Below are 25,236 nucleotides of genomic sequence, written 5' to 3' on the forward strand. Positions count from 1 at the left end.
TCCATGCTTCACGGTGGGAACCACGCATGCGGAGATCATCCGTTCACCCTACTCGGCATCTCACAAAGACACGGCGGTTGGAACCAAAAATCGCAAATGTGGACTCCTCAGACAAAAGAACAGATTTCCAAAGGTCTATTGCTCATTTCTTGGCCCAAGCAAATCTCTTCTTATTGGTGTCTTTTTTTAGAAGTGGTTTGTTGGAGCAATTTGACCATGAAGGCCTGATTTAACGCAGTCTCTGAGCAGTTGGTGTCTGTTACTTCAACTCTGTGAAGCATTTATTTGGGCTGCAATCTGAAGTGCAGTTAATGCTACTGAACTTTGCAGCATACCACCCCTACCTTGTCACAACACAACTGATTGACTGAAATGCATTAAGAAGGGGGAAGAAAGTCCACAAATTAACTTTTAACAAGACACACCTGTTAATTGAAATGCATTCCAGGTGACTACCTCATGAAGCTGGTTGAGAGAATTCCAGGAGTCTGCAAAGCTGTCATCAAGGCAAAGGGTGTCTATTTTGAAGAAACTCAAATAAAAAATACATTTTGATTTCCACTTTTTTTTTGGTTACTACATGATTCCATATGTGCTATTTCAGAGTTTTGATGTCTTCACTATAATTCTACAATGTAGCAAATAGTAAAAATAAGTAACCCTTGAATGAGTAGTTGTTCTAAACCTTTTGACTGGTGCTAATTATATAGGCTACATCTCTGTTGTAGTGAACAGACCAGTTCTACTGGTGTCTGACACCCCTCATTATCTCCAGAGAAATACACTGAGTACAAAACCACTGAGAACATGTTGCTATGACGCCAATGCTTCCCACAGTTGTGTCAAGTTGGCTGGATGTCCTTTGGGTGGTGAACCATTCTTGATGTGCACGGGAAACTGTTGAGCGTTATAATCCCAGCAGCTTTGCAGTTCTTGACCCAAACCGGTGCGCCTGGCACCTACTACCATATCCCGTTCAAATGCACTTAACACATACACAATCCGTGTCTCCAGTTGTCTCGAAGCTTAAAAATCCTTCTTTAACCGGTCTCCTCCCCTTCATCTTTAACCGGTCTCCTCCCCTTCATCTTTAACCGGTCTCCTCCCCTTCATCTTTAACCGGTCTCCTCCCCTTCATCTACACTGCTTTTGAAGTGGATTTAACAAGTGATATCAATAAGTGATCATAGACTGACCAGGTGAAAGCTACGTCATGGGAAGAGCAGGTGTCTTTAATGTTGTGTGGATTACATGGTGTAATTACAAGCAATGTTCCCTCTTAGGCAGGACTGCCGCACAGAAGAAATGCCTCGCAGAGACACAAGCCATTGAACGTCACCGACTTCTCGCTAACTAGATGTTGATTCGATCACATATAAAAACATTTATCAGCCCTTTTCCAATGCAACAAACCAAAACAAATGTACCTTTGCAAGATTTGAGTCTGTGATTTTGTTGTAGGCAGAGCACCACCATGAGCTGTCTTTCAATCACCTGGGAGTGAAGGTGCTTTTCAGATCAGAGCGCAGGTACATGTACAGCAGGTGTACAGGTACATGTTGGTGAGTTATTAGCCCAGTTCTGGGAAGTTACTGTGTCCTACTAGAGCACACAACGTGTAGGCTACATTTCCAGCTGTCTTTTAAAAAGCCAGTCAGGTAAAAAAGCTTATGCCTTAATTAACGGGGCAGTGTTGTATTTTGAGGCTTGAATATGTAAATAAGCCAGTAGTCAGAGCGGTAGCCTACAGTGTCTAATTCTCTGTGGTAATACTAATACATGGTGTTTTGTCAAGTGTTTTCTGGCATCATTTATTATTTCACCAGGTAGGTCAGTTGAGAACAAGTTCTCATTTACAACTGCGACCTGGCCAAGAAAACGCAAAGCAGTGTGACACAGACAACAACAACAACAACAACAGAGTTACACATGGAATAAAGAAATGTACAGTCAATAACACAATAGAAAAATCTCTCTACAGTGTGTGCAAATACATGCAGACAAATACAATCATACAATGCAATTGACAGTCCCCTATTTGGTCCAAATCTTTAGTCCTGCACTGAACACCACATATAGGCTACTGTAGTCTATATCATAGACACCGAAAGCTATTTCCATGTGGAAATATTCTGGGATTTGCTCCATTGGTTTTGTTGGTAGACCTACATTATGCTCCAATAGCCACAATATCCTATTGGCTACCGTCTAAAACTAATGTTTTCACTGTAAACTGTGCCGGAAGTTGCACAAAAATCTCACAAGCTTCAAGTTTCCACTCACGACCTAAACATTTGCTCAAAAAAAAATGTTTTTTTTGGGGGGGGCAACATTTGATTACAAGTGCTTGTAATATTGACTTTTTTTATTTATTTTTTTATTTTATTTTTAAAACAAAGGAAAGTGCTAAAGGAATAGCAGTAATTGTGTACACGTCTACAGTCGTGTCATACCTGCCTCTGTCTGTGTCTTTCTGTCATATTAATACCCCTCTGTTGCTCTGCAGGCGTCCAGAGAGAGTCTGAAAATGGAGCCCCTGGCAGACTGCAGCTTACTGCCCGGAGAGGAGAGGATCATAGGTGTGTTCTTCTAAACCAGTCATTTTTCTTGTTGTTTTCATCTTGGGGCACTAGTACCCTTGGGGTTTATCCACAATGGATACTTATTCTAAGACTGTTGGACACTGGCAGTCTGTTCTCGGCTTCCTATTCTATTAGTATTAGTAAGGTACAGAGAAATGTTTGTATACGTTCGGTCTGATAGCCTTCCTTCAGACTCGAGGCCCTTTCTAATGGGAACTGTTTTTAACTCTGTTGGAGAGATCTTAGAAAGACTTGGTTTCACTTCTGTTGTGATTGTTTTTTAAATATTTGAATCTGATCTGTGTTCTGTTAGTATGTTGACAGTAAATATAACGAGAGAAACCATGTTGGTTTTGTCACAGGAGAGACTAAATATAGAACCTCTCCAACCAAGTCAGCTTGAATTGTTAGTAGTCTCTCGCACGCTCTCTTTTTCTCTTTCTCTCTTCCTCGCTCTTTCTCTCTTCCTCTCTCTCTTTCTTCCTCTCTCTGTCTCTCTCTTTCTCTCTGTCTCTCTTCCTCTCTCTGTCTCTTCCTCTCTCTGTCTCTTCCTCTCTCTGTCTCTCTCTTTCTCTCTGTCTCTCTCTCTGTGTGTGTGGAGTCATTTCTGGTAGCTATAGCTTGGAGAATTAAGAAGAAAAGAAGTGAGAGTAGGAGAATGATAGGAAGTTTTGTGGAAAGTACAGACCGGTTTAGTGCAGCTTTTGTCTTGCTGTTAGTGTTGTATTGTGGTTCATGTTTGGTTACAATATGGGTCATTGTCAACATGGCTTGTTCAGTGGGAGTGGATGGTGGAAATGGGTGTGTATCTAGTAGGTCATTTCCCGTCCCTCTCGCTCTCTTTCTCTCTTGTTCGCTCTCATTCACCCTCTCTCTCATTCACCCTCTCCCGTTCACCCTCTCTCTTGCTCTTTCTCTCTCTCTCTCTTCCTCTCTCTCTCTCCAGACAAAGACATCATCTATATCTGTCCATTCAGTGGAGCTCTGAAAGGCAAAGTCTTCATCACTAACTACAGACTCTACTTCAAGAGTGCAGACGCAGTGAGTGACACACACACTCGCACACACATTCTAGAGGGGTGATCTACTCCTAGACATCTGTGGCGGTGGTTGGGGCAGACAGATTGAAGTCAGCAGAATTCCCAGTCAGTCTAAATGACATGTCTGCTTTAGAAGTATAGAGCCATGCTTGCTCCTTGGTGTCAAAGACCTGTTTGATCTAAAGGCTAGCCCTAGCTGGATGTGGCATTAAAACACTATTACAGTGTATATGGTGGTCTTGTATGATTGAAGGAGTCCTAATGAAGTAGACCAAGATCTATGACAGATGGGCAACACCCACACATCACTGATCTGCATTGAGCTTGTTATAGCACCCTACTATATGTGTACTGAACAGGAGTTGGCAGTTGTTGGAATAGGGGATGAAAAGACAGGAAGAGGGGTATGGAGGAAGGGAGAGGAAGAAAGGAAGAGGGATATGGAGTAGAGGAAGAAAGGAAGAGGGGTATGGAGGAAGGGAGAGGGGTATGGAGGAAGGGAGAGGGGTATGGAGGAAGGGAGAGGGGTATGGAGGAAGGGAGAGGGGTATGGAGGAAGGGAGAGGAAGAAAGGAAGAGGGATATGGAGGAGAGGAAAGGAAGAGGGATATGGAGGAAGGGAGAGGGGTATGGAGGAAAGGAAGAGGGGTATGGAGGAGGGGTATGGAGGAGAGGAAGAGGGGTATGGAGGAGAGGAAGAGGGGTATGGAGGAGAGGAAGAGGGGTAGGGGTATGGAGGAGAGGGAGAGGGGAGATGGAGGAGGAGAGGGAGAGGGGTATGGAGTATGGAGGAGAGGGAGAGGGGTATGGAGGAGAGGGAGAGGGGTATGGAGGAGAGGGAGAGGGGTATGGAGGAAGGGAGAGGGGTATGGAGGAGAGGGAGAGGGGTATGGAGGAGAGGAAGAGGGGAGAGGAAGAGGGGTATGGAGGAGAGGAAGAGGGGAGGAGGAGAGGGAGGGGGTATGGAGGAGAGGGAGAGGGGGGTATGGAGGAGAGGGAGAGGGGTATGGAGGAGAGGGAGAGGGGTATGGAGGAGAGGGAGAGGGGTATGGAGGAGAGGGAGAGGGGTATGGAGGAAAGGAAGAGGGGTATGGAGGAGAGGAAGAGGGGTATGGAGGAGAGGAAGAAAGGAAGAGGGGTATGGAGGAGAGGAAGAAAGGAAGAGGGGTATGGAGGAAAGGAAGAGGGGTATGGAGGAAAGGAAGAGGGGTATGGAGGAAAGGAAGAGGGGTATGGAGGAAAGGAAGAGGGGTATGGAGGAGAGGAAGAGGGATATGGAGGAAGAAAGGAAGAGGGGTATGGAGGAAGAAAGGAAGAGGGGTATGGAGGAGAGGAAGAAAGGAAGAGGGGTATGGAGGAGAGGAGAGGAAGAAAGGAAGAGGGATATGGAGGACAGGAAGAAAGGAAGCAATGTTTGAGGACCACTTGCGAGGTGAGGGGGAGAGACGGTCCACCTCAACTTGCTTAATCAAGTGTTACGTGTTGGTGGGTATAATGGTTACAGTCTTAAATAAAGCAATATGGCTGTCGCCCCCCCCCTCCCCTGTGTATTTTTCCAAATATTGTAACACCCTATGTGTTCTAATCAACTGTATGTGCTGAGCTTGTCTGATACTTTAAGCCCAACTGTATGTGCTGAGCTTGTCTGATGCTTTGAGCCCAACTGTATGTGCTGAGCTTGTCTGATGCTTTAAGCCCAACTGTATGTTCACATCTATACCTTTGCGTACAGGCCAGGTAGACTACTTCAGGCCTACTTCAATGTGGAATCATGTGTGTGTCCTTACTCAACATCGACAGGAGCGCTCCAAACAAAAGACAATGAATAAATTGACGACTGGTAAAATGGAATGAACAAAACCTTGTTTCTCACAAGTGTAGCATAGGTTGAACTCCGACAATGACAACCGTAATCTACTATATTAATAAAATATTTAATGCGTTAACATAAATTACCATAACCAAACAAACACTGTAGATTAGAAATGATGTGAATTAACATGAACTGTGTTAGTGGTGATATGGGAATTGATAGACACTAACAATCAAAGGACAAACAATTCACACCATTAAGTTATGAAACAATGAATGTGCACAAATTGTCGGGAGAGAGCGCATTCTATTCCCCATTTTATCTCCATCATTTCATGGCATCCAATTGCTATTTAGTCTTGTCGCATCGCTGCATCTCCCGTACGGACTCGGGAGAGGCGAAGGTCGAGAGCCGTGCGTCATCCCGAAACTCGACCCAACCAAGCCGCACTGCTTCTTGACACAATGCCCGCTTAACCCGGAAGCCTGCCACACCAATGTGTCGGAGGAAACACCGTACACCTGGTGACCGTGTCAGCGTGCATGTGCCCGGCCCACCACAAGAGTCGTTAGAGCCCGATGGGACAAGGACATCCTTGCCGGCCAAACCCTCCCCTAACCCTGGCGATGCTGGGACAATGGTGCGCAGCCCTGTGGGTCTCCTGTTCGGGGCCGGCTGAGACCGCCTGGACTCTATCCAGGATCTCTAGTGGCAACTGTGATGCAGAGCCTTAGACCGCTGTGCCACTCGGGAGGCCCCCACAAACCCCCCTTAACTCACCATTTAACATTTATACCCAAGACACATTATCTTCACACACACTGTAGGCTTAAGGAATACTCTCACAAACTGTGTCTGGTCCAATGCAGTAGCCGTTTATGGAAAACTATGAAATAGTTTAGGAAAATGCTATTCTGAATTGCTTGGCATGCCAAGGTAAATACCCTCGCATCGTGCGTGATTTAAGTTGCCTATACCTGTCTTAGACTGATGGACTGTGCCATTCCTGCGGCTTCCACAATGGGCTCGTCCACTGAGACTGGCACGAATAAGATCAATTTGCGACTGCTTCACAAAAAAAAACAAATCTGCCAACCAAACAATCGACAAAATGGAGTCGGCCCTATACTCCAGGTCAGCATTTCCTAAACTCGGTGCACATTGTGGTTTTTTACCCGTGCACTACACAGCTGATTCAAATGATCAAAGCTTGATGATGAGTTGGTTATTTGAATCAGCTGTGTAGTGCTGGGGCAAAACCAGAACGTGCTCCCAGGTGGGGCCCCGGACTGAGTTGGGGAAACCCTGCTCTAGGTGTAATCCACTTGGATAGCTGTGGAGGAGGAGGGGGGATAGCTGTGGAGGAGGAGGAGGAGGGGGGGGGAGGAGGAGGGGGCGATAGCTGTGGAGGAGGATGGGGGGATAGCTGTGGAGGAGGATGGGGGGATAGCTGTGGAGGAGGAGGGGGATAGCTGTGGAGGAGGAGGGGGATAGCTGTGGAGGAGGAGGGGGGATAGCAGTGGAGGAGGAGGGGGATAGCAGTGGAGGAGGAGGGGGATAGCAGTGGAGGAGGGGGGATAGCAGTGGAGGAGGAGGGGGATAGCAGTGGAGGAGGAGGGGGATAGCAGTGGAGGAGGGGGGGATAGCTGTGGAGGAGGAGGGGGGGATAGCTGTGGAGGGGAGGGGGATAGCTGTGGAGGGGGAGGGGGGGGATAGCTGTGGAGGGGAGGGGGGATAGCTGTGGAGGGGGAGGGGGATAGCTGTGGAGGGGGAGGGGGATAGCTGTGGAGGGGAGGGGGATAGCTGTGGAGGGGAGGGGGATAGCTGTGGAGGGGGAGGGGGATAGCTGTGGAGGGGAGGGGGATAGCTGTGGAGGGGAGGGGGATAGCTGTGGAGGAGGAGGGGGGATAGCTGTGGAGGAGGAGGGGGGATAGCTGTGGAGGAGGAGGGGGATAGCTGTGGAGGAGGAGGGGGATAGCAGTGGAGGAGGAGGGGGATAGCAGTGGAGGAGGAGGGGGGATAGCAGTGGAGGAGGAGGGGGATAGCAGTGGAGGAGGGGGGGATAGCAGTGGAGGAGGGGGATAGCAGTGGAGGAGGAGGGGGATAGCAGTGGAGGAGGAGGGGGATAGCAGTGGAGGAGGGGGTGGATAGCAGTGGAGGAGGGGGATAGCAGTGGAGGAGGAGGGGGATAGCAGTGGAGGAGGAGGGGGATAGCAGTGGAGGAGGAGGGGGGGATAGCAGTGGAGGAGGGGGGGATAGCAGTGGGAGGAGGGGGATAGCAGTGGAGGAGGGGGTGGATAGCAGTGGAGGAGGAGGGGGATAGCTGTGGAGGGGGAGGGGGATAGCTGTGGAGGAGGGGGTGGATAGCTGTGGAGGGGAGGGGGATAGCTGTGGAGGGGAGGGGGATAGCTGTGGAGGGGGGGGGATAGCAGTGGAGGAGGGGGATAGCAGTGGAGGAGGAGGGGGGATAGCAGTGGAGGAGGGGTGGATAGCAGTGGAGGAGGAGGGGGATAGCTGTGGAGGGGAGGGGGATAGCAGTGGAGGAGGGGGTGGATAGCTGTGGAGGGGAGGGGGATAGCAGTGGAGGAGGGGGTGGATAGCTGTGGAGGGGAGGGGGGGATAGCAGTGGAGGAGGGGGGGTGGATAGCTGTGGAGGGGAGGGGGGATAGCAGTGGAGGAGGGGGTGGATAGCTGTGGAGGAGGAGGGGGATAGCAGTGGAGGAGGAGGGGGATAGCTGTGGAGGAGGAGGGGGGATAGCAGTGGAGGAGGAGGGGGGATAGCTGTGGAGGAGAAGAGAGGATGGATAGTTAAATAATCTTAGATGTAGCAGAAATGCAGGACCCAAGGTTTGCTTTATCAGACCATCAGTCAGGCTGAGAGGTGTGTGTGTGTTATTGACTGTGTGTGTGTCAGTGATGGAGTACATTATTACAGGGATACAGCAGCAGAAGCAAGGCTCTTTATTCCAGTCTCTGTCCTAAACGGCTCCCTATTCCCTATATAGTACGCCTCTTTTGACCAGGGTCCATAGGGCTCTGGTCAAAAGTAGTGAATAGGGAGCGATTTGGGATGTAGACTCCACTCTCTGTAATGCAACACCTGACAACACGTTAACAATGTGCTGACCTCACAAATTTTAACACACACACACACACACACACACACACACACACACACCCATCTACTCTGGTGGCTTAGCCAGCAGCATACCACCCTGCATCCCACTACTGGCTTGCCTCTGAAGCTAAGCAGGGTTGGTCCTGGTCAGTCCCTGGATGGGAGACCAAATGCTGCTGGAAGTGGTGTTGGAGGGCCAGTAGGAGGCACCCTTTTCTCTGGTCTTAAAAAATAACCCAATGCACCAGGGCAGTGATTGGGGACATTGCCCTGTGTAGGGGGTTGTCTTTCAGATGGGACGTTAAATGGACTCTGTGTGGTCACTAAAGATCCCATGGCACTTATCGTAAGAGGGGTGTTAACCCTGGTGTCCTGTCTAAATGAACCAATCTGGCCCTCATACCATCATTGCCAATTGGCTCATCCATCCCCCTCCTCTCCCCTGTAACTATTCCCCAGGTTGTGTCTGTAAAATGAGAATGTGTTGTCAGTCAACTTAGCTGGTAAGACGAGGGTGAAATAAAAACTGAAGTGATGTAAGCACCTCCTACTACGCCCATGTCTTCCATTTAAACCTATGCTTTGCTAATTAAGTGGCTTAATCTTGCAGATGAAATAATAGCTACCTAAAAATGTATTCAAGAGTAAACTTCACATTACACAATATTTTTTTAATTTAACCTTTATTTAACTAGACAAGTCAGTTAAGAACAAATTCTTATTTACAATAACAACCTACCCCGGACGAAGCTGGGCCAATTGTGCGCCGCCTTATGGGACTCCCAATCACGGCCTGATGTGATACAGCCTGGATCAGTTTGTGCCCTCACGATACCGATGTCTTTATATGTCAATTCAACCACTGCAGGACCCATCTTCCACCTCTGGTGTATTCTGTTGTGATATCACTGGACTCCCAGCAGGACCAATCACATGTCTGTATTTTGTGTGATATCACAGGACCCGGCGGTGACTCTGGATGTTCCGCTGGGCGCCATTGGCCGGGTGGAGAAGATGGGCGGAGCCTCCAGTCGGGGGGAGAACTCATACGGGCTGGACATCACCTGCAAGGTCAGATACTGCGTTATGGTCCTGACCACCCCTATGAATATACGTACATAGTGGTTCAGTCCAATTAGATCTGACAACCAGACTCGGACTGAACCACTATGTATAAAAACAGGAGTGTAGGAAATTGAGATGTTGGAACATTGTGTACAGAAAGGTTCATTCCAGTCTTGGATCAAGAAGTTTCAACATCAAAAAAGATTCCAACTATTTATTTTGTGTACTGACAGCATTTTGTGTGTCCTGTGTCAACGTGCGTCCTTAACGGTTGTTAATGCATGTCTCTCCCAACAGGACATGAGGAACCTGAGGTTTGCGTTGAAGCAGGAGGGACACAGCAGAAGGGACATCTTTGACATCTTGTTTAAATATGCCTTCCCCCTGTCCCACGGTCTGGTTCGTACACACCTTTTATTTAGGCACCTCATATCATTACCGCCTTTTAACAACTCTATAATAACTATGACAACAGAAGTGCTTTATTACAGCTCATCTGTTTGCTGTATCCTGTTATTTGTCTCTGGCAATAATAGTTTTTTTAGTCGAGCAATATTAAATACATTTTAAATGATGGCACAGGAGACTGTCTGAGTGGACGAATCCTTTGTGGAGGCCGCGGAGAAGGTACAACAGTATCACCACTAGTACATTTACCATCATTTCTCATCTACAATGTTTTTGTTTGGTTTACGGGAATTTCTCTTGATGCATTCAATTATTATTATTATTATTATAGTCTTGTCATTGTTGAAGTGGACACGTTGTTAATCGAGCCCACAACTTATAGGCTACACTTGTGAGGAGAACGTTTTGGTGTATTGCATTCCATTTACCAGTTGTCAATTTATTCATTGACAGGGGCGCTCCAACCAAAAAGACAATCTTGAATAAGGACACGCACCTGATTACACATTTAGAAGTTTGACTTATAAATCTGCCTATTTGGGGATCTGATACTATTTCTGATTGTCTTAACTCACCATCACTGTGGAGCTTCTCAAAGTCATGTTTTCTTTGCCTCGATCAGCAAGTAAACAAAGTCTGTTTTTACATCCATTGAGAATGAATAGTTCTTCAATGTAGCCTATTTGAAGAATCTGTCCAGCTCTCTCTCCCTTTCGATAACCACTACATTTACATTTAAGTCATTTAGCAGACGCTCTTATCCAGAGCGACTTACAAATTGGTGCATTCACCTTATGACATCCAGTGGAACAGCCACTTTACAATAGTGCATCTAAATCTTTTAAGGGGGGTGAGAAGGATTACTTTATCCTATCCTAGGTATTCCTTAAAGAGGTGGGGTTTCAGGTGTCTCCGGAAGGTGGTGATTGACTCCGCTGTCCTGGCGTCGTGAGGGAGTTTGTTCCACCATTGGGGGGCCAGAGCAGCGAACAGTTTTGACTGGGCTGAGCGGGAACTGTACTTCCTCAGTGGTAGGGAGGCGAGCAGGCCAGAGGTGGATGAACGCAGTGCCCTTGTTTGGGTGTAGGGCCTGATCAGAGCCTGGAGGTACTGAGGTGCCGTTCCCCTCACAGCTCCGTAGGCAAGCACCATGGTCTTGTAGCGGATGCGAGCTTCAACTGGAAGCCAGTGGAGAGCGGAGGAGCGGGGTGACGTGAGAGAACTTGGGAAGGTTGAACACCAGACGGGCTGCGGCGTTCTGGATGAGTTGTAGGGGTTTAATGGCACAGGCAGGGAGCCCAGCCAACAGCGAGTTGCAGTAATCCAGACGGGAGCTGACAAGTGCCTGGATTAGGACCTGCGCCGCTTCCTGTGTGAGGCAGGGTCGTACTCTGCGGATGTTGTAGAGCATGAACCTACAGGAACGGGCCACCGCCTTGATGTTATTTGAGAACGACAGGGTGTTGTCCAGGATCACGCCAAGGTTCTTAGCGCTCTGGGAGGAGGACACAATGGAGTTGTCAACCGTGATGGCGAGATCATGGAACGGGCAGTCCTTCCCGGGAGGAAGAGCAGCTCCGTCTTGCCGAGGTTCAGCTTGAGGTGGTGATCCGTCATCCACACTGATATGTCTGCCAGACATGCAGAGATGCGATTCGCCACCTGGTCATCAGAAGGGGAAAGGAGAAGATTAATTGTGTGTCGTCTGCATAGCAATGATAGGAGAGACCATGTGAGGTTGTGACAGAGCCAAGTGACTTGGTGTATAGCGAGAATAGGAGAGGGCCTAGAACAGAGCCCTGGGGGACACCAGTGGTGAGAGCGCGTGGTGAGGAGACAGATTCTCGCCACGCCACCTGGTAGGAGCGACCTGTCAGGTAGGACGCAATCCAAGCGTGGGCCGCGCCGGAGATGCCCAACTCGGAGAGGGTGGAGAGGAGGATCTGATGGTTCACAGTATCGAAGGCAGCCGATAGGTCTAGAAGGATGAGAGCAGAGGAGAGAGAGTTAGCTTTAGCAGTGCGGAGCGCCTCCGTGATACAGAGAAGAGCAGTCTCAGTTGAATGACTAGTCTTGAAACCTGACTGATTTGGATCAAGAAGGTCATTCTGAGAGAGATAGCGGGAGAGCTGGCCAAGGACGGCACGTTCAAGAGTTTTGGAGAGAAAAGAAAGGGATACTGGTCTGTAGTTGTTGACATCGGAGGGATCGAGTGTAGGTTTTTTCAGAAGGGGTGCAACTCTCGCTCTCTTGAAGACGGAAGGGACGTAGCCAGCGGTCAGGGATGAGTTGATGAGCGAGGTGAGGTAAGGGAGAAGGTCTCCGGAAATGGTCTGGAGAAGAGAGGAGGGGATAGGGTCAAGCGGGCAGGTTGTTGGGCGGCCGGCCGTCACAAGACGCGAGATTTCATCTGGAGGGAGAGGGGAGAAAGAGGTCAGAGCACAGGGTAGGGCAGTGTGAGCAGAACCAGCGGTGTCATTTGACTTAGCAAACGAGGATCGGATGTCGTCGACCTTCTTTTCAAAATGGTTGACGAAGTCATCTGCAGAGAGGGAGGAGGGGGGAGGGGAGGAGGATTCAGGAGGGAGGAGAAGGTGGCAAAGAGCTTCCTAGGGTTAGAGGCAGATGCTTGGAATTTAGAGTGGTAGAAAGTGGCTTTAGCAGCAGAGAGAGAAGAGGAAAATGTAGAGAGGAGGGAGTGAAAGGATGCCAGGTCCGCAGGGAGGCGAGTTTTCCTCCATTTCCGCTCGGCTGCCCGAGCCCTGTTCTGTGAGCTCGCAATGAGTCGTCGAGCCACGGAGCGGGAGGGGAGGACCGAGCCGGCCTGGAGGATAGGGGACATAGAGAGTCAAAGGATGCAGAAAGGGAGGAGAGGAGGGTTGAGGAGGCAGAATCAGGAGATAGGTTGGAGAAGGTTTGAGCAGAGGGAAGAGATGATAGGATGGAAGAGGAGAGAGTAGCGGGGGAGAGAGAGCGAAGGTTGGGACGGCGCGATACCATCCGAGTAGGGGCAGTGTGGGAAGTGTTGGATGAGAGCGAGAGGGAAAAGGATACAAGGTAGTGGTCGGAGACTTGGAGGGGAGTTGCAATGAGGTTAGTGGAAGAACAGCATCTAGTAAAGATGAGGTCGAGCGTATTGCCTGCCTTGTGAGTAGGGGGAAGGTGAGAGGGTGAGGTCAAAAGAGGAGAGGAGTGGAAAGAAGGAGGCAGAGAGGAATGAGTCAAAGGTAGACGTGGGGAGGTTAAAGTCGCCCAGAACTGTGAGAGGTGAGCCGTCCTCAGGAAAGGAGCTTATCAAGGCATCAAGCTCATTGATGAACTCTCCGAGGGAACCTGGAGGGCGATAAATGATAAGGATGTTAAGCTTGAAAGGGCTGGTAACTGTGACAGCATGGAATTCAAAGGAGGCGATAGACAGATGGGTAAGGGGAGAAAGAGAGAATGACCACTTGGGAGAGATGAGGATCCCGGTGCCACCACCCCGCTGACCAGAAGCTCTCGGGGTGTGCGAGAACACGTGGGCGGACGAAGAGAGAGCAGTAGGAGTAGCAGTGTTATCTGTGGTGATCCATGTTTCCGTCAGTGCCAAGAAGTCGAGGGACTGGAGGGAGGCATAGGCTGAGATGAACTCTGCCTTGTTGGCCGCAGATCGGCAGTTCCAGAGGCTACCGGAGACCTGGAACTCCACGTGGGTCGTGCGCGCTGGGACCACCAGATTAGGGTGGCCGCGGCCACGCGGTGTGGAGCGTTTGTATGGTCTGTGCAGAGAGGAGAGAACAGGGATAGACAGACACATAGTTGACAGGCTACAGAAGAGGCTACGCTAATGCAAAGGAGATTGGAATGACAAGTGGACTACACGTCTCGAATGTTCAGAAAGTTAAGCTTACGTAGCAAGAATCTTATTGACTAAAATGATACAGTACTGCTGAAGTAGGCTAGCTGGCAGTGGCTGCGTTGTTGACTTTGTAGGCTAGCTGGCAGTGGCTGCGTTGTTGACACTGCACTAATCAAGTCGTTCCGTTGAGTGTAATAGTTTCTACAGTGCTGCTATTCGGGGGCTAGCTGGCTAGCTAGCAGTGTTGATTACATTACGTTGCGTTAAAAGAACGACAATAGCTGGCTAGCTAACCTAGAAAATTGCTCTAGACTACACAATTATCTTTGATACAAAGACGGCTATGTAGCTAGCTATGCAGCTAGCTACGATCAAACAAATCAAACCGTTGTACTGTAATGAAATGAAATGAAAATGTGATACTACCTGTGGAGCGAAGCGGAATGCGACCGGGTTGTTGAGTGCGGAAGTTCTATTCGGTAGACGTTGGCTAGCTGTTGGCTAGCTAGCAGTGTCTCCTACGTTAAGGACGACAAATAGCTGGCTAGCTAACCTCGGTAAATTAAGATAATCACTCTAAAACTACACACTCTAAACTACACAATTATCTTGGATACGAAGACAGCAAAGACAACTATGTAGCTAGCTAACACTACACTAATCAAGTCGTTCAGTTGAGTGTAATAGTTTCTACAGTGCTGCTATTCGGTAGACGGTGGACGTTAGCTGGCTGGCTAGCTGCTAGGCAGATAGCAGTGTAGACTACGTTAGGACGACGAAATACGATAATTACCCAATTATCTTTGATACAATGACGGCTATGTAGCTAGCTAAGAAGAAATTGCTAAGATTAGACAAATCAAACCGTTGTACTATAATGAAATGTAAAGAAATGTAATGAAAAGTTATACTACCTGCGGACCGAAGTGCGGATGCGACCGCTCGCTCCAACCCGGAAGTTGCATGACAAACATGTCAGATTCTGGTTAGGTGGAAACATCATAAAATGGGCCTACCTGATTACTTCGTATCCTTTGGGCAAATAGCCTACATCTGTGTCTCTCTGTCCGGAGCTCACTGGTGTGGGAAACTGAGGGCCCAGAATATTTTCTACAATGTTGCAAGTTTGGTTAAAAACAAGCTTCCAGCTGACCTAGTTGATACAATGTTTCAAGTTCCTTGCAGACAGGCCAAGTGTAGCCAATGTGATTTATAGGATATTTATTTTTAATCGGGATATTTTCTACCTACGGGCTGCAATGTTTTTATTTGTTGGCTTTATGTAGGCTATTTTTACATGTTGACAATAGAAGTTACTTTTAGATTTGTATCATTTTCATTTAGAATCTTGATTAACCACATGACATTGATTTTGAGATATGAAGACTTATTATAAATGAAACTGTTCCATGAAAATGTGCATACGAAAGTCATGACTGGCACGCAAATCAGTAGACATGGTAGGATAACATGGCTCTCCGAATGGAAAAGGTTGCCTCCCGCTGGTGTAGCCTATTACAGGCAACTCCAGCAGCTTAAAGGTAGGATCTGTGAGGACCGGCGGGAGGAGGGGACAGGTTTTCTTCTGGACAGGTTTTCTTCTGGACGCGTTTTCTTCTGGACGGGTTTTCTTCTGGACGGGTTTTCTTCTGGACGGGTTTTCTTCTGGACGGGTTTTCTTCTGGACGGGTTTTCTTCTGGACAGGTTTTCTTCTGGACAGGTTTTCTTCTGGACAGGTTATATTGATCTCTGCCTCCCTCTTTAGTCATTTGTGTGCCTTAATTTTTAATCGCAGTGCTTAAAGCATCAGACAAGCTCTGTAGCCTATATATAGTTGATTTTATTCAAACAGGGTGATTGGTGGAAAGGAAGACGACTCTCGGTCGACCAATATTTTTTATTTTTTTGTCAAGACAGCCGTAGTCTTTGCACATCACTAGAGAAGAGTCAACAATCACTCACAATAAGCAGGTGATTTAGCGAAGCTCTCCCATGTTTGCGTGACAAATAAAACCTTGGTAAAGTCAATCCCATTCTCTCTCTCTCTCTCTCTGTCTGTAGCTTCTGTTTGCGTACCTGAGTCAAGAGAAATTTGAAGAGAATGGCTGGAGTGTGTACAAACCCATGGAAGAGTTCAGACGGCAGGTAGGACTTATCATTGTCTTACTAAATGTGTCATTATATTGTTATTGCCAGTCTTCTAGGTTGTCTGTGTAGGGATCAAATCAAATTTATTTATATAGCCCTTCGTACATCAGCTGATATCTCAAAGTGCTGTACAGAAACCCAGCCTAAAACCCCAAACAGCAAGCAATGCAGGTGTAGAAGCACGGATATCCAATATCCCAGCTTTTAACTCGGTCACTTAGTCTGCTTAAATAGTGTCGCTTGAAGATACCCAGGTGAAGACAACCTAATCATTCCACCACGAAGCTTTTGAAAATGAACCGATTCATGGGACCAGCGCAGTTAAACTAGCATAGCTAGTCTCATTGTTTTAGGATTATTCCTCATTTATGCAAAGCATTGTGGTATATTAGAATCCTCTTGTCTTAACCATTTACCTTCAACCTCGTCACCAGTGATGTAGCACTGTACCTCACCAATAATGCCTCTGAGTCACAGCCTGCAATCTCTTCTCTGATTGGCTGTTTGTCTCCCCCGTCACCAGGGCTTACCCAATGACAAGTGGCGTGTCACGTTCATCAATGCCAACTATGAGCTGTGCGACACCTACCCCACCATACTGGTGGTTCCCTTCAAAGCTACAGAGGAAGACCTGAGGAAAGTGTGTACCTTCAGGTCCAGAGGACGCATTCCTGTGAGTCCTTTCTCCTCATCCCACCCTCCTCATCCTCTTCCTGCTGTCCTTTCCCCTCATCCCACCCTCTTCCTGCCGTCCTTTCCCCCTCATCCCACCCTCCCACCCTCTTCCTGCCGTCCTTTCCCCCTCATCCCACCCTCCCACCCTCTTCCTGCCGTCCTTTCCCCCTCATCCCACCCTCTTCCTGCCGTCCCATCCCCCTCATCCCACCCTCCTCCTGCCGTCCTTTCTCACCCTCTTTCTGCCGTCCTTTCCCCCTCTTCCTGCCGTCCTTTCCCCCCTCTTCCTGCCGTCCTTTCCCCCTCTTCCTGCCGTCCTTTCCCCCCTCTTCCTGCCGTCCTTTCCCCCTCATCCCGCCGTCCTTTCCCCCTCATCCCACCCTCCTCACCCTCTTCCTGCCGTCCTTTCCCCCCTCATCCTACCCTCCTCATCCTCTTCCTGCCGTCCTTTCCCCCTCATCCCATCCTCTTCCTGCCGTCCTTTCCCCCTCATCCCATCCTCTTCCTGCCGTCCTTTCCCCCTCATCCCACCCTCTTCCTGCCGTCCTTTCCCCCTCATCCCACCCTCTTCCTGCTGTCCTTTCCCCCTCATCCCACCCATCCCACCCTCTTCCTGCCGTCCTTTCCCCCTCATCCCACCCTCCTCACCCTCTTCCTGCCGTCCTTTCCCCCGTCATCCCACCCTCCTCACCCTCCTCCTGCCATCCTTTCCCCCTCATCCCACCCTCTTCCTGCCGTCCTTTCCCCCTCATCCCACCCTCTTCCTGCCGTCCTTTCCCCCTCATCCCACCCTCCTCACCCTCTTCCTGCCGTCCTTTCCCCCTCATCCTACCCTCCTCATCCTCTTCCTGCCGTCCTTTCCCCCTCATCCCATCCTCTTCCTGCCGTCCTTTCCCCCTCATCCCACCCTCTTCCTGCCGTCCTTTCCCCCTCATCCCACCCTCTTCCTGCCGTCCTTTCCCCCTCATCCCACCCTCTTCCTGCTGTCCTTTCCCCCTCATCCCACCCATCCCACCCTCTTCCTGCCGTCCTTTCCCCCTCATCCCACCCTCCTCACCCTCTTCCTGCCGTCCTTTCCCCCGTCATCCCACCCTCCTCACCCTCCTCCTGCCATCCTTTCCCCCTCATCCCACCCTCTTCCTGCCGTCCTTTCCCCCTCATCCCACCCTCTTCCTGCCGTCCTTTCCCCCTCATCCCACCCTCCTCACCCTCTTCCTGCCGTCCTTTCCCCCTCATCCCACCCTCCTCCTGCCGTCCTTTCTCCCTCATCCCACCCTCCTCACCCTCTTCCTGCCGTCCTTTCCCCCTCATCCCACCCTCCTCACCCTCTTCCTGCCGTCCTTTCCCCCCCCTCATCCCACCCTCCTCATCCTCTTCCTGCCGTCCTTTCCCCCTCATCCCACCCTCCTCATCCTCTTCCTGCCGTCCTTTCCCCCTCATCCCACCCTCCTCACCCTCTTCCTGCTGTCCTTTCCCCCTCATCCCACCCTCCTCATCCTCTTCCTGCCGTCCTTTCTCCCCCTCATCCCACCCTCTTCCTGCTGTCCTTTCATTCCCTGTACCCATATCTCCTTTCCCCCTTTCATTCCCTGTACCCATATCTCCTTTCCCCCTCATCCCACCCTCCTCATCCTCTTCCTGCCGTCCTTTCCCCCCTCATCCCACCCTCCTCACCCTCTTCCTGCCGTCCTTTCCCCCTCATCCCACCCTCTTCCTGCCGTCCTTTCCCCCTCATCCCACCCTCCTCATCCTCTTCCTGCCGTCCTTTCCCCCCTCATCCCACCCTCCTCACCCTCTTCCTGCTGTCCTTTCCCCCTCATCCCACCCTCCTCATCCTCTTCCTGCCGTCCTTTCTCCCCCTCATCCCACCCTCTTCCTGCTGTCCTTTCATTCCCTGTACCCATATCTCCTTTCCCCCTCATCCCACCCTCCTCATCCTCTTCCTGCCGTCCTTTCCCCCTCATCCCACCCTCCTCACCCTCTTCCTGCCGTCCTTTCCCCCTCATCCCACCCTCTTCCTGCTGTCCTTTCCCCCTCATCCCACCCATCCCACCCTCTTCCTGCCGTCCTTTCCCCCTCATCCCACCCTCCTCACCCTCTTCCTGCCGTCCTTTCCCCGTCATCTCACCCTCCTCCTGCCATCCTTTCCCCCCTCATCCCACCCTCTTCCTGCCGTCCTTTCCCCCTCATCCCACCCTCCTCACCCTCTTCCTGCCGTCCTTTCCCCCTCATCCTACCCTCCTCATCCTCTTCCTGCCGTCCTTTCCCCCTCATCCCATCCTCTTCCTGCCGTCCTTTCCCCCTCATCCCATCCTCTTCCTGCCGTCCTTTCCCCCTCATCCCACCCTCTTCCTGCCGTCCTTTCCCCCTCATCCCACCCTCTTCCTGCTGTCCTTTCCCCCTCATCCCACCCATCCCACCCTCTTCCTGCCGTCCTTTCCCCCTCATCCCACCCTCCTCACCCTCTTCCTGCCGTCCTTTCCCCCGTCATCCCACCCTCCTCACCCTCCTCCTGCCATCCTTTCCCCCTCATCCCACCCTCTTCCTGCCGTCCTTTCCCCCTCATCCCACCCTCTTCCTGCCGTCCTTTCCCCCCTCATCCCACCCTCTTCCTGCCGTCCTTTCCCCCTCATCCCACCCTCCTCACCCTCTTCCTGCCGTCCTTTCCCCCTCATCCCACCCTCCTCCTGCCGTCCTTTCTCCCTCATCCCACCCTCCTCACCCTCTTCCTGCCGTCCTTTCCCCCTCATCCCACCCTCCTCACCCTCTTCCTGCCGTCCTTTCCCCCCTCATCCCACCCTCCTCATCCTCTTCCTGCCGTCCTTTCCCCCTCATCCCACCCTCCTCATCCTCTTCCTGCCGTCCTTTCCCCCCTCATCCCACCCTCCTCACCCTCTTCCTGCTGTCCTTTCCCCCTCATCCCACCCTCCTCATCCTCTTCCTGCCGTCCTTTCCCCCTCATCCCACCCTCCTCATCCTCTTCCTGCTGTCCTTTCCCCCTCATCCCACCCTCCTCATCCTCTTCCTGCCGTCCTTTCCCCCTCATCCCACCCTCTTCCTGCTGTCCTTTCATTCCCTGTACCCATATCTCCTTTCCCCCTCATTCCACCCTCCTCATCCTCTTCCTGCCGTCCTTTCCCCCTCATCCCACCCTCTTCCTGCCGTCCTTTCCACCCTCTTCCTGCCCTCCTTTCCCCCTCATCCCACCCTCTTCCTGCCCTCCTTTCCCCCTCATCCCACCCTCTTCCTGCCGTCCTTTCCCCCCCTCATCCCACCCTCCTCACCCTCTTCCTGCCGTCCTTTCCCCCTCATCCCACCCTCCTCCTGCCGTCCTTTCTCCCTCATCCCACCCTCCTCACCCTCTTCCTGCCGTCCTTTCCCCCTCATCCCACCCTCCTCACCCTCTTCCTGCCGTCCTTTCCCCCCTCATCCCACCCTCCTCATCCTCTTCCTGCCGTCCTTTCCCCCTCATCCCACCCTCCTCATCCTCTTCCTGCCGTCCTTTCCCCCCTCATCCCACCCTCCTCACCCTCTTCCTGCTGTCCTTTCCCCCTCATCCCACCCTCCTCATCCTCTTCCTGCCGTCCTTTCCCCCCTCATCCCACCCTCCTCATCCTCTTCCTGCTGTCCTTTCCCCCTCATCCCACCCTCCTCATCCTCTTCCTGCCGTCCTTTCCCCCTCATCCCACCCTCTTCCTGCTGTCCTTTCATTCCCTGTACCCATATCTCCTTTCCCCCTCATTCCACCCTCCTCATCCTCTTCCTGCCGTCCTTTCCCCCTCATCCCACCCTCTTCCTGCCGTCCTTTCCACCCTCTTCCTGCCCTCCTTTCCCCCCTCATCCCACCCTCTTCCTGCCCTCCTTTCCCCCTCATCCCACCCTCTTCCTGCCCTCCTTTCCCCCTCATCCCACCCTCTTCCTGCCCTCCTTTCCCACCCATCCCACCCTCTTCCTGCCCTCCTTTCCCACCCATCCCACCCTCTTCCTGCCCTCCTTTCCCCCTTTCATTCCCTGTACCCATATCTCCTTTCTCTCCCATGTCTCTTCATCCCTCTGTTCTTTCTTTGACCCCCCCAACCTACCTAACCATCTCTCTGTCCCCCCAACCTACCTAACCATCTCTCTGTCCCCCCAACCTACCTAACCATCTCTCTGTCCCCCCAACCTACCTAACCATCTCTCTGTCCCCCAACCTACCTAACCATCTCTCTGTCCCCCCCAACCTACCTAACCATCTCTCTGTCCCCCAACCTACCTAACCATCTCTCTGTCCCCCCCACCTCTAGGTGCTGTCGTGGATCCACCGTGAGAACCAGGCCGTTATCTGCCGCTGCTCCCAGCCCCTGGTGGGGATGTCTGGGAAGAGGAACAAGGATGACGAGCGCTACCTGGACCTCATCCGGGAGGCTAACGGCACCGCCAAGCTCACCATCTACGACGCACGGCCCAGCGTCAACGCCGTCGCCAACAAGGTCAGGGGGTCAAAGGTTAAATGTCGAAAGGTCATGTCTGTGTCTCATGAGGTGCGTTGGTTGGGTTCCGCTGGGAGGCGGTGTGTAGGTGCCGGCCTCATGGATCATCCAGACAGATGTCATAGATACGTGGGACTTTTCTAGGTACGTTTCTGGATTCCTTGTAAGAGTACTTCCCAGAGAATCTTTTAAGCGATTCGTGACGTTCGTTCCCTTTTTCTCTGGGTTGATTTAGATATGTAGGTCTTTTGGTTTGTCTTCCATAGAGAGATGGACTGTGTGTTCTTTTGTTGTTCACTGTAGGCTCTTGCTAGTTGCCTCCTACATTGTATGCTGGTGTCAGAAGTAAGAACTGAGGAGGTAGAGTTTAGAAGCTAAGAGGACACAGCAACTACACTGTGTGTGTGTGTGTGTGTGTGTGTGTGTGTGTGTTGGGGTGTGACGCAACGCCCACCGCACCCCGCTCAGAGTGAAATGGAATGTTGGGACTCAAATTACTAATATGGAATGCAATCTATATAATAATCCCCAAATTCCTACCCGTGAGAGGCTTTTAACAACTAGCTTCCCCTGACCTGCAGTGTGTTCCAACAGCTGACCACAACCCCGACGCTTTAACATGAACCCTGTTTGAGTCCTGCCCTCCTTGAAGTGATCACTGTTCTGACCATGTTGGAATGGGTGAAAACCATAGAATAAAATACTGCATTTCCTTGAAGTGCTCACTGTTCTGACCATGTTGGAATGGGTGAAAACCATAGAATAAAATACTGCATTTCCTTGAAGTGATCACTGTTCTGACCATGTTGGAATGGGTGAAAACCATAGAATAAAATACTGCATTTCCTTGAAGTGATCACTGTTCTGACCATGTTGGAATGGGTGAAAACCACAGAATAAAATACTGCATTTCCTTGACTGAAACCTCACTTTAATTTATCCAACCACATTTATTTTATTTTTACATTTAACATGCAGGCCAGTGATAGCCAGTGATAGCGTCAAGAGGGGGAGGGAAGAATTATATATATTTTTTAGTTTTCAAACGGGTCCTGTGATTCTCCATTTTTGTCCATGAATGATGAGTCTTCAACCTCTGACCTCTATCCCCTCTCTCTAGGCCACGGGTGGGGGTTACGAGGGTGACGATGCATATCAGAACGCTGAGCTGGTGTTTCTAGACATACACAACATCCACGTGATGAGAGAGTCCCTGAAGAAGCTAAAAGACATTGTCTATCCCAACGTAGAGGAGTCACACTGGCTGTCCAGTCTGGAGTCCACACACTGGCTAGAACACATCAAGGTAGTGGGGTACAATCACTTCCCACAGCCCTCTCCTCTCTGGAGCTGGCCAGAGGGGTAACCATGTGCTGGTCCTCTATAAGTGAATCTCTCTCTGTCGCTCTCTAGCTGGTCATATCTGGAGCCATCCAAGTAGCAGACAAGATATCGGGAGGTAACTCTGTGGTGGTCCACTGTAGTGATGGGTGGGACCGGACGGCCCAGCTCACCTCTCTGGCCATGCTGATGCTGGACAGCCACTACCGCACCCTGAGAGGATTCCAGGTAAACCACTTTGTGACAACGGCTAATGTACCAAGAGCTTTTATGAAGTACATTTGATTTGTGATCGATTGATTCCAGGTACTGCTGGAGAAGGAGTGGATCGGCTTCGGACACAAGTTTGCCAATGTAAGTCCACCCTGTTCCAAGGCATTCACTCACAGTTTATGATGAGAATGAAAAAAGAAGCTTAGCTCTGAACTCTGATAATGAAGAGTTTTCAGTCATAGATGGTCTTTATTTGTGCTGTCAACTGGGGACCAAATGATCTGTGGGAAGCAGTGGAGGCTGCTGAGGGGAGGACGGCTTACGTATCGGCCTCGAGGCCTTTGTCAGAGCTTTACGTATCAGCCTCGGGGCCTTCGTCAGAGCTTTACGTATCGGCCTCGGGGCCTTCGTCAGAGCTTTACGTATCGGCCTCGGGGCCTTCGTCAGAGCTTTACGTATCGGCCTCGGGGCCTTCGTCAGAGCTTTACGTATCGGCCTCGGGGCCTTCGTCAGAGCTTTACGTATCGGCCTCGGGGCCTTTGTCAGAGCTTTACGTATCGGCCTCTGGGCCTTCGTCAGAGCTTTACGTATCGGCCTCGGGGCCTTCGTCAGAGCTTTACGTATCGGCCTCGGGGCCTTCGTCAGAGCTTTACGTATCGGCCTCGGGGCCTTCGTCAGAGCTTTACGTATCGGCCTCGGGGCCTTCGTCAGAGCTTTACGTATCGGCCTCGGGGCCTTTGTCAGAGCTTTACGTATCGGCCTCTGGGCCTTCGTCAGAGCTTTACGTATCGGCCTCGGGGCCTTCGTCAGAGCTTTACGTATCGGCCTCTGGGCCTTCGTCAGAGCTTTACGTATCGGCCTCGGGGCCTTCGTCAGAGCTTTACGTATCGGCCTCGGGGCCTTCGTCAGAGCTTTACGTATCGGCCTCGGGGCCTTCGTCAGAGCTTTACGTATCGGCCTCGGGGCCTTCGTCAGAGCGTTTGAGTGTTCACAATCTGCACCCCTGTGTAGATACTGCTCCCCCCACCTCCGTTCAACACATCCATTGGGTTGGAGTCGAGGGAAAATAAGCAAGCGTTACAATGTGCATTTCCTAATTATTCTAACAAAGTGTGCACCTGCGACTATGATGGCTCAGATGTGCGAGTGCCTTTTTTGAATTTAGAATGACCAGGAAGACCTAACTAGAGGTAATAAGAATCTGTTTGCACTGTTTAACTATTTATCTTTCTCTCTCTGTCTCTGTGTCTTTGCGTGTCTCTGTAGAGGATAGGACACGGTGATAAGAACCATGCTGATCAGGACAGGTCTCCTATCTTTGTACAATTCATAGACTGTGTCTGGCAGATGACCAAACAGGTAGGAACTGGACACACCTGTGTAGCGCTTTATCTTCATTTGTCTTTGCACGTTCTTCTGACTTCATCAACCGTATTGGACGAGAAGGTCCAAGGTCCCTCCCCTCAAACCTTCTTCTCCAATTCATATTGAGAAGGAAGTGAGGAGAGCGGATGCAAGGAATGGAGGAAGAATTTACTGCGAAAAAGCCTATGGGTTTAAACCTCTCTCTCCCCTTCTCTTCCAGTTCCCGACAGCGTTTGAGTTTAACGAGCGTCTCCTAGTGACCATCCTGGACCACCTGTTCAGCTGTCGCTTTGGAACCTTCCTCTACAACTGTGAGCGTGCCAGGGACACTAACGTAAGTTGTTTGTCTTGTTTGTCCAAGCTCTGTGTCTCTGTCTCTCTCTCTCTCTCTCTCTCTCTCTGCCCGTCTTTCTACATGTATCTTATATTGCACTCTCCAATTCCCAGCTAGCACATAATGTTCTGAGAACCGTATATTTCTTAGAGCTTGGTGAGAGCCTTGGTTGTTTAGGTGGGAATTTCAGTACAGCATAATGTTTTCAGCAGGTTTCCTCTGGATTCTATTTAAAGTAATGTTCCCGCAACATTTAAGAGAACTTTCCATAAAAAAATGCAAGAAAACACCAGTCCAATGGGGAAACCAAAAATGAACGTTCCCACAACTTCCAGTTAACTAAATGTGTTAGCTGGGTCTTTCCATCCCTCTACAATATTTTCCTCTGCCAACTCACTATTTACATTCTATTTTACATGTCATCCGGCCCGCGAGCCCATTCAATCAGGCTCGTGGGTGGTGCTCAATGGACATTTTAATGACTAAAGCCAAAGCCAAATCCAAACTGTGTAGAATGATAATGGACCTACGTTTACAGTCTCTTCCCTCCTCTGCCCAGCTTGTTGACAGTCTCTTCCCTCCTCTGCTCAGCTTGTTGACAGTCTCTTCCCTCCTCTGCTCAGCTTGTTGACAGTCTCTTCACTCCTCTGCTCAGCTTGTTGACAGTCTCTTCACTCCTCTGCCCAGCTTGTTGACAGTCTCTTCCCTCCTCTGCCCAGCTTGTTGACAGTCTCTTCACTCCTCTGCCCAGCTTGTTGACAGTCTCTTCACTCCTCTGCCCAGCTTGTTGACAGTCTCTTCACTCCTCTGCCCGGCGTGTTGA

At 50.5% G+C, this 25,236-nt stretch overlaps 1 protein-coding gene across 2 annotated transcripts in view; it reads left to right on the forward strand.

Moving 5' to 3' along the window:
• The first annotated feature begins 2,474 nt into the window (after window positions 1–2,474).
• LOC115118452 (myotubularin-like) overlaps window positions 2,475–25,236 on the forward strand; it is a 52,829-nt gene continuing 30,067 nt past the window's right edge. For both annotated transcript variants that reach the window (XM_065025286.1, XM_065025287.1), the window contains exons 1-12: window positions 2,475–2,579; window positions 3,529–3,623; window positions 9,514–9,624; window positions 9,916–10,017; window positions 15,927–16,010; window positions 16,537–16,686; window positions 20,975–21,160; window positions 22,281–22,466; window positions 22,574–22,729; window positions 22,808–22,855; window positions 23,981–24,073; window positions 24,300–24,413. In XM_065025286.1, coding sequence (XP_064881358.1) covers window positions 2,528–2,579; window positions 3,529–3,623; window positions 9,514–9,624; window positions 9,916–10,017; window positions 15,927–16,010; window positions 16,537–16,686; window positions 20,975–21,160; window positions 22,281–22,466; window positions 22,574–22,729; window positions 22,808–22,855; window positions 23,981–24,073; window positions 24,300–24,413 — 1,377 coding nt within the window. In that variant the 5' untranslated portion in view covers window positions 2,475–2,527. The remainder of the gene's footprint in view (window positions 2,580–3,528; window positions 3,624–9,513; window positions 9,625–9,915; window positions 10,018–15,926; window positions 16,011–16,536; window positions 16,687–20,974; window positions 21,161–22,280; window positions 22,467–22,573; window positions 22,730–22,807; window positions 22,856–23,980; window positions 24,074–24,299; window positions 24,414–25,236) is intronic.

Source organism: Oncorhynchus nerka, linkage group LG12, assembly GCF_034236695.1.
Source record: "Oncorhynchus nerka isolate Pitt River linkage group LG12, Oner_Uvic_2.0, whole genome shotgun sequence".
Lineage (NCBI taxonomy): Eukaryota > Metazoa > Chordata > Actinopteri > Salmoniformes > Salmonidae > Oncorhynchus > Oncorhynchus nerka.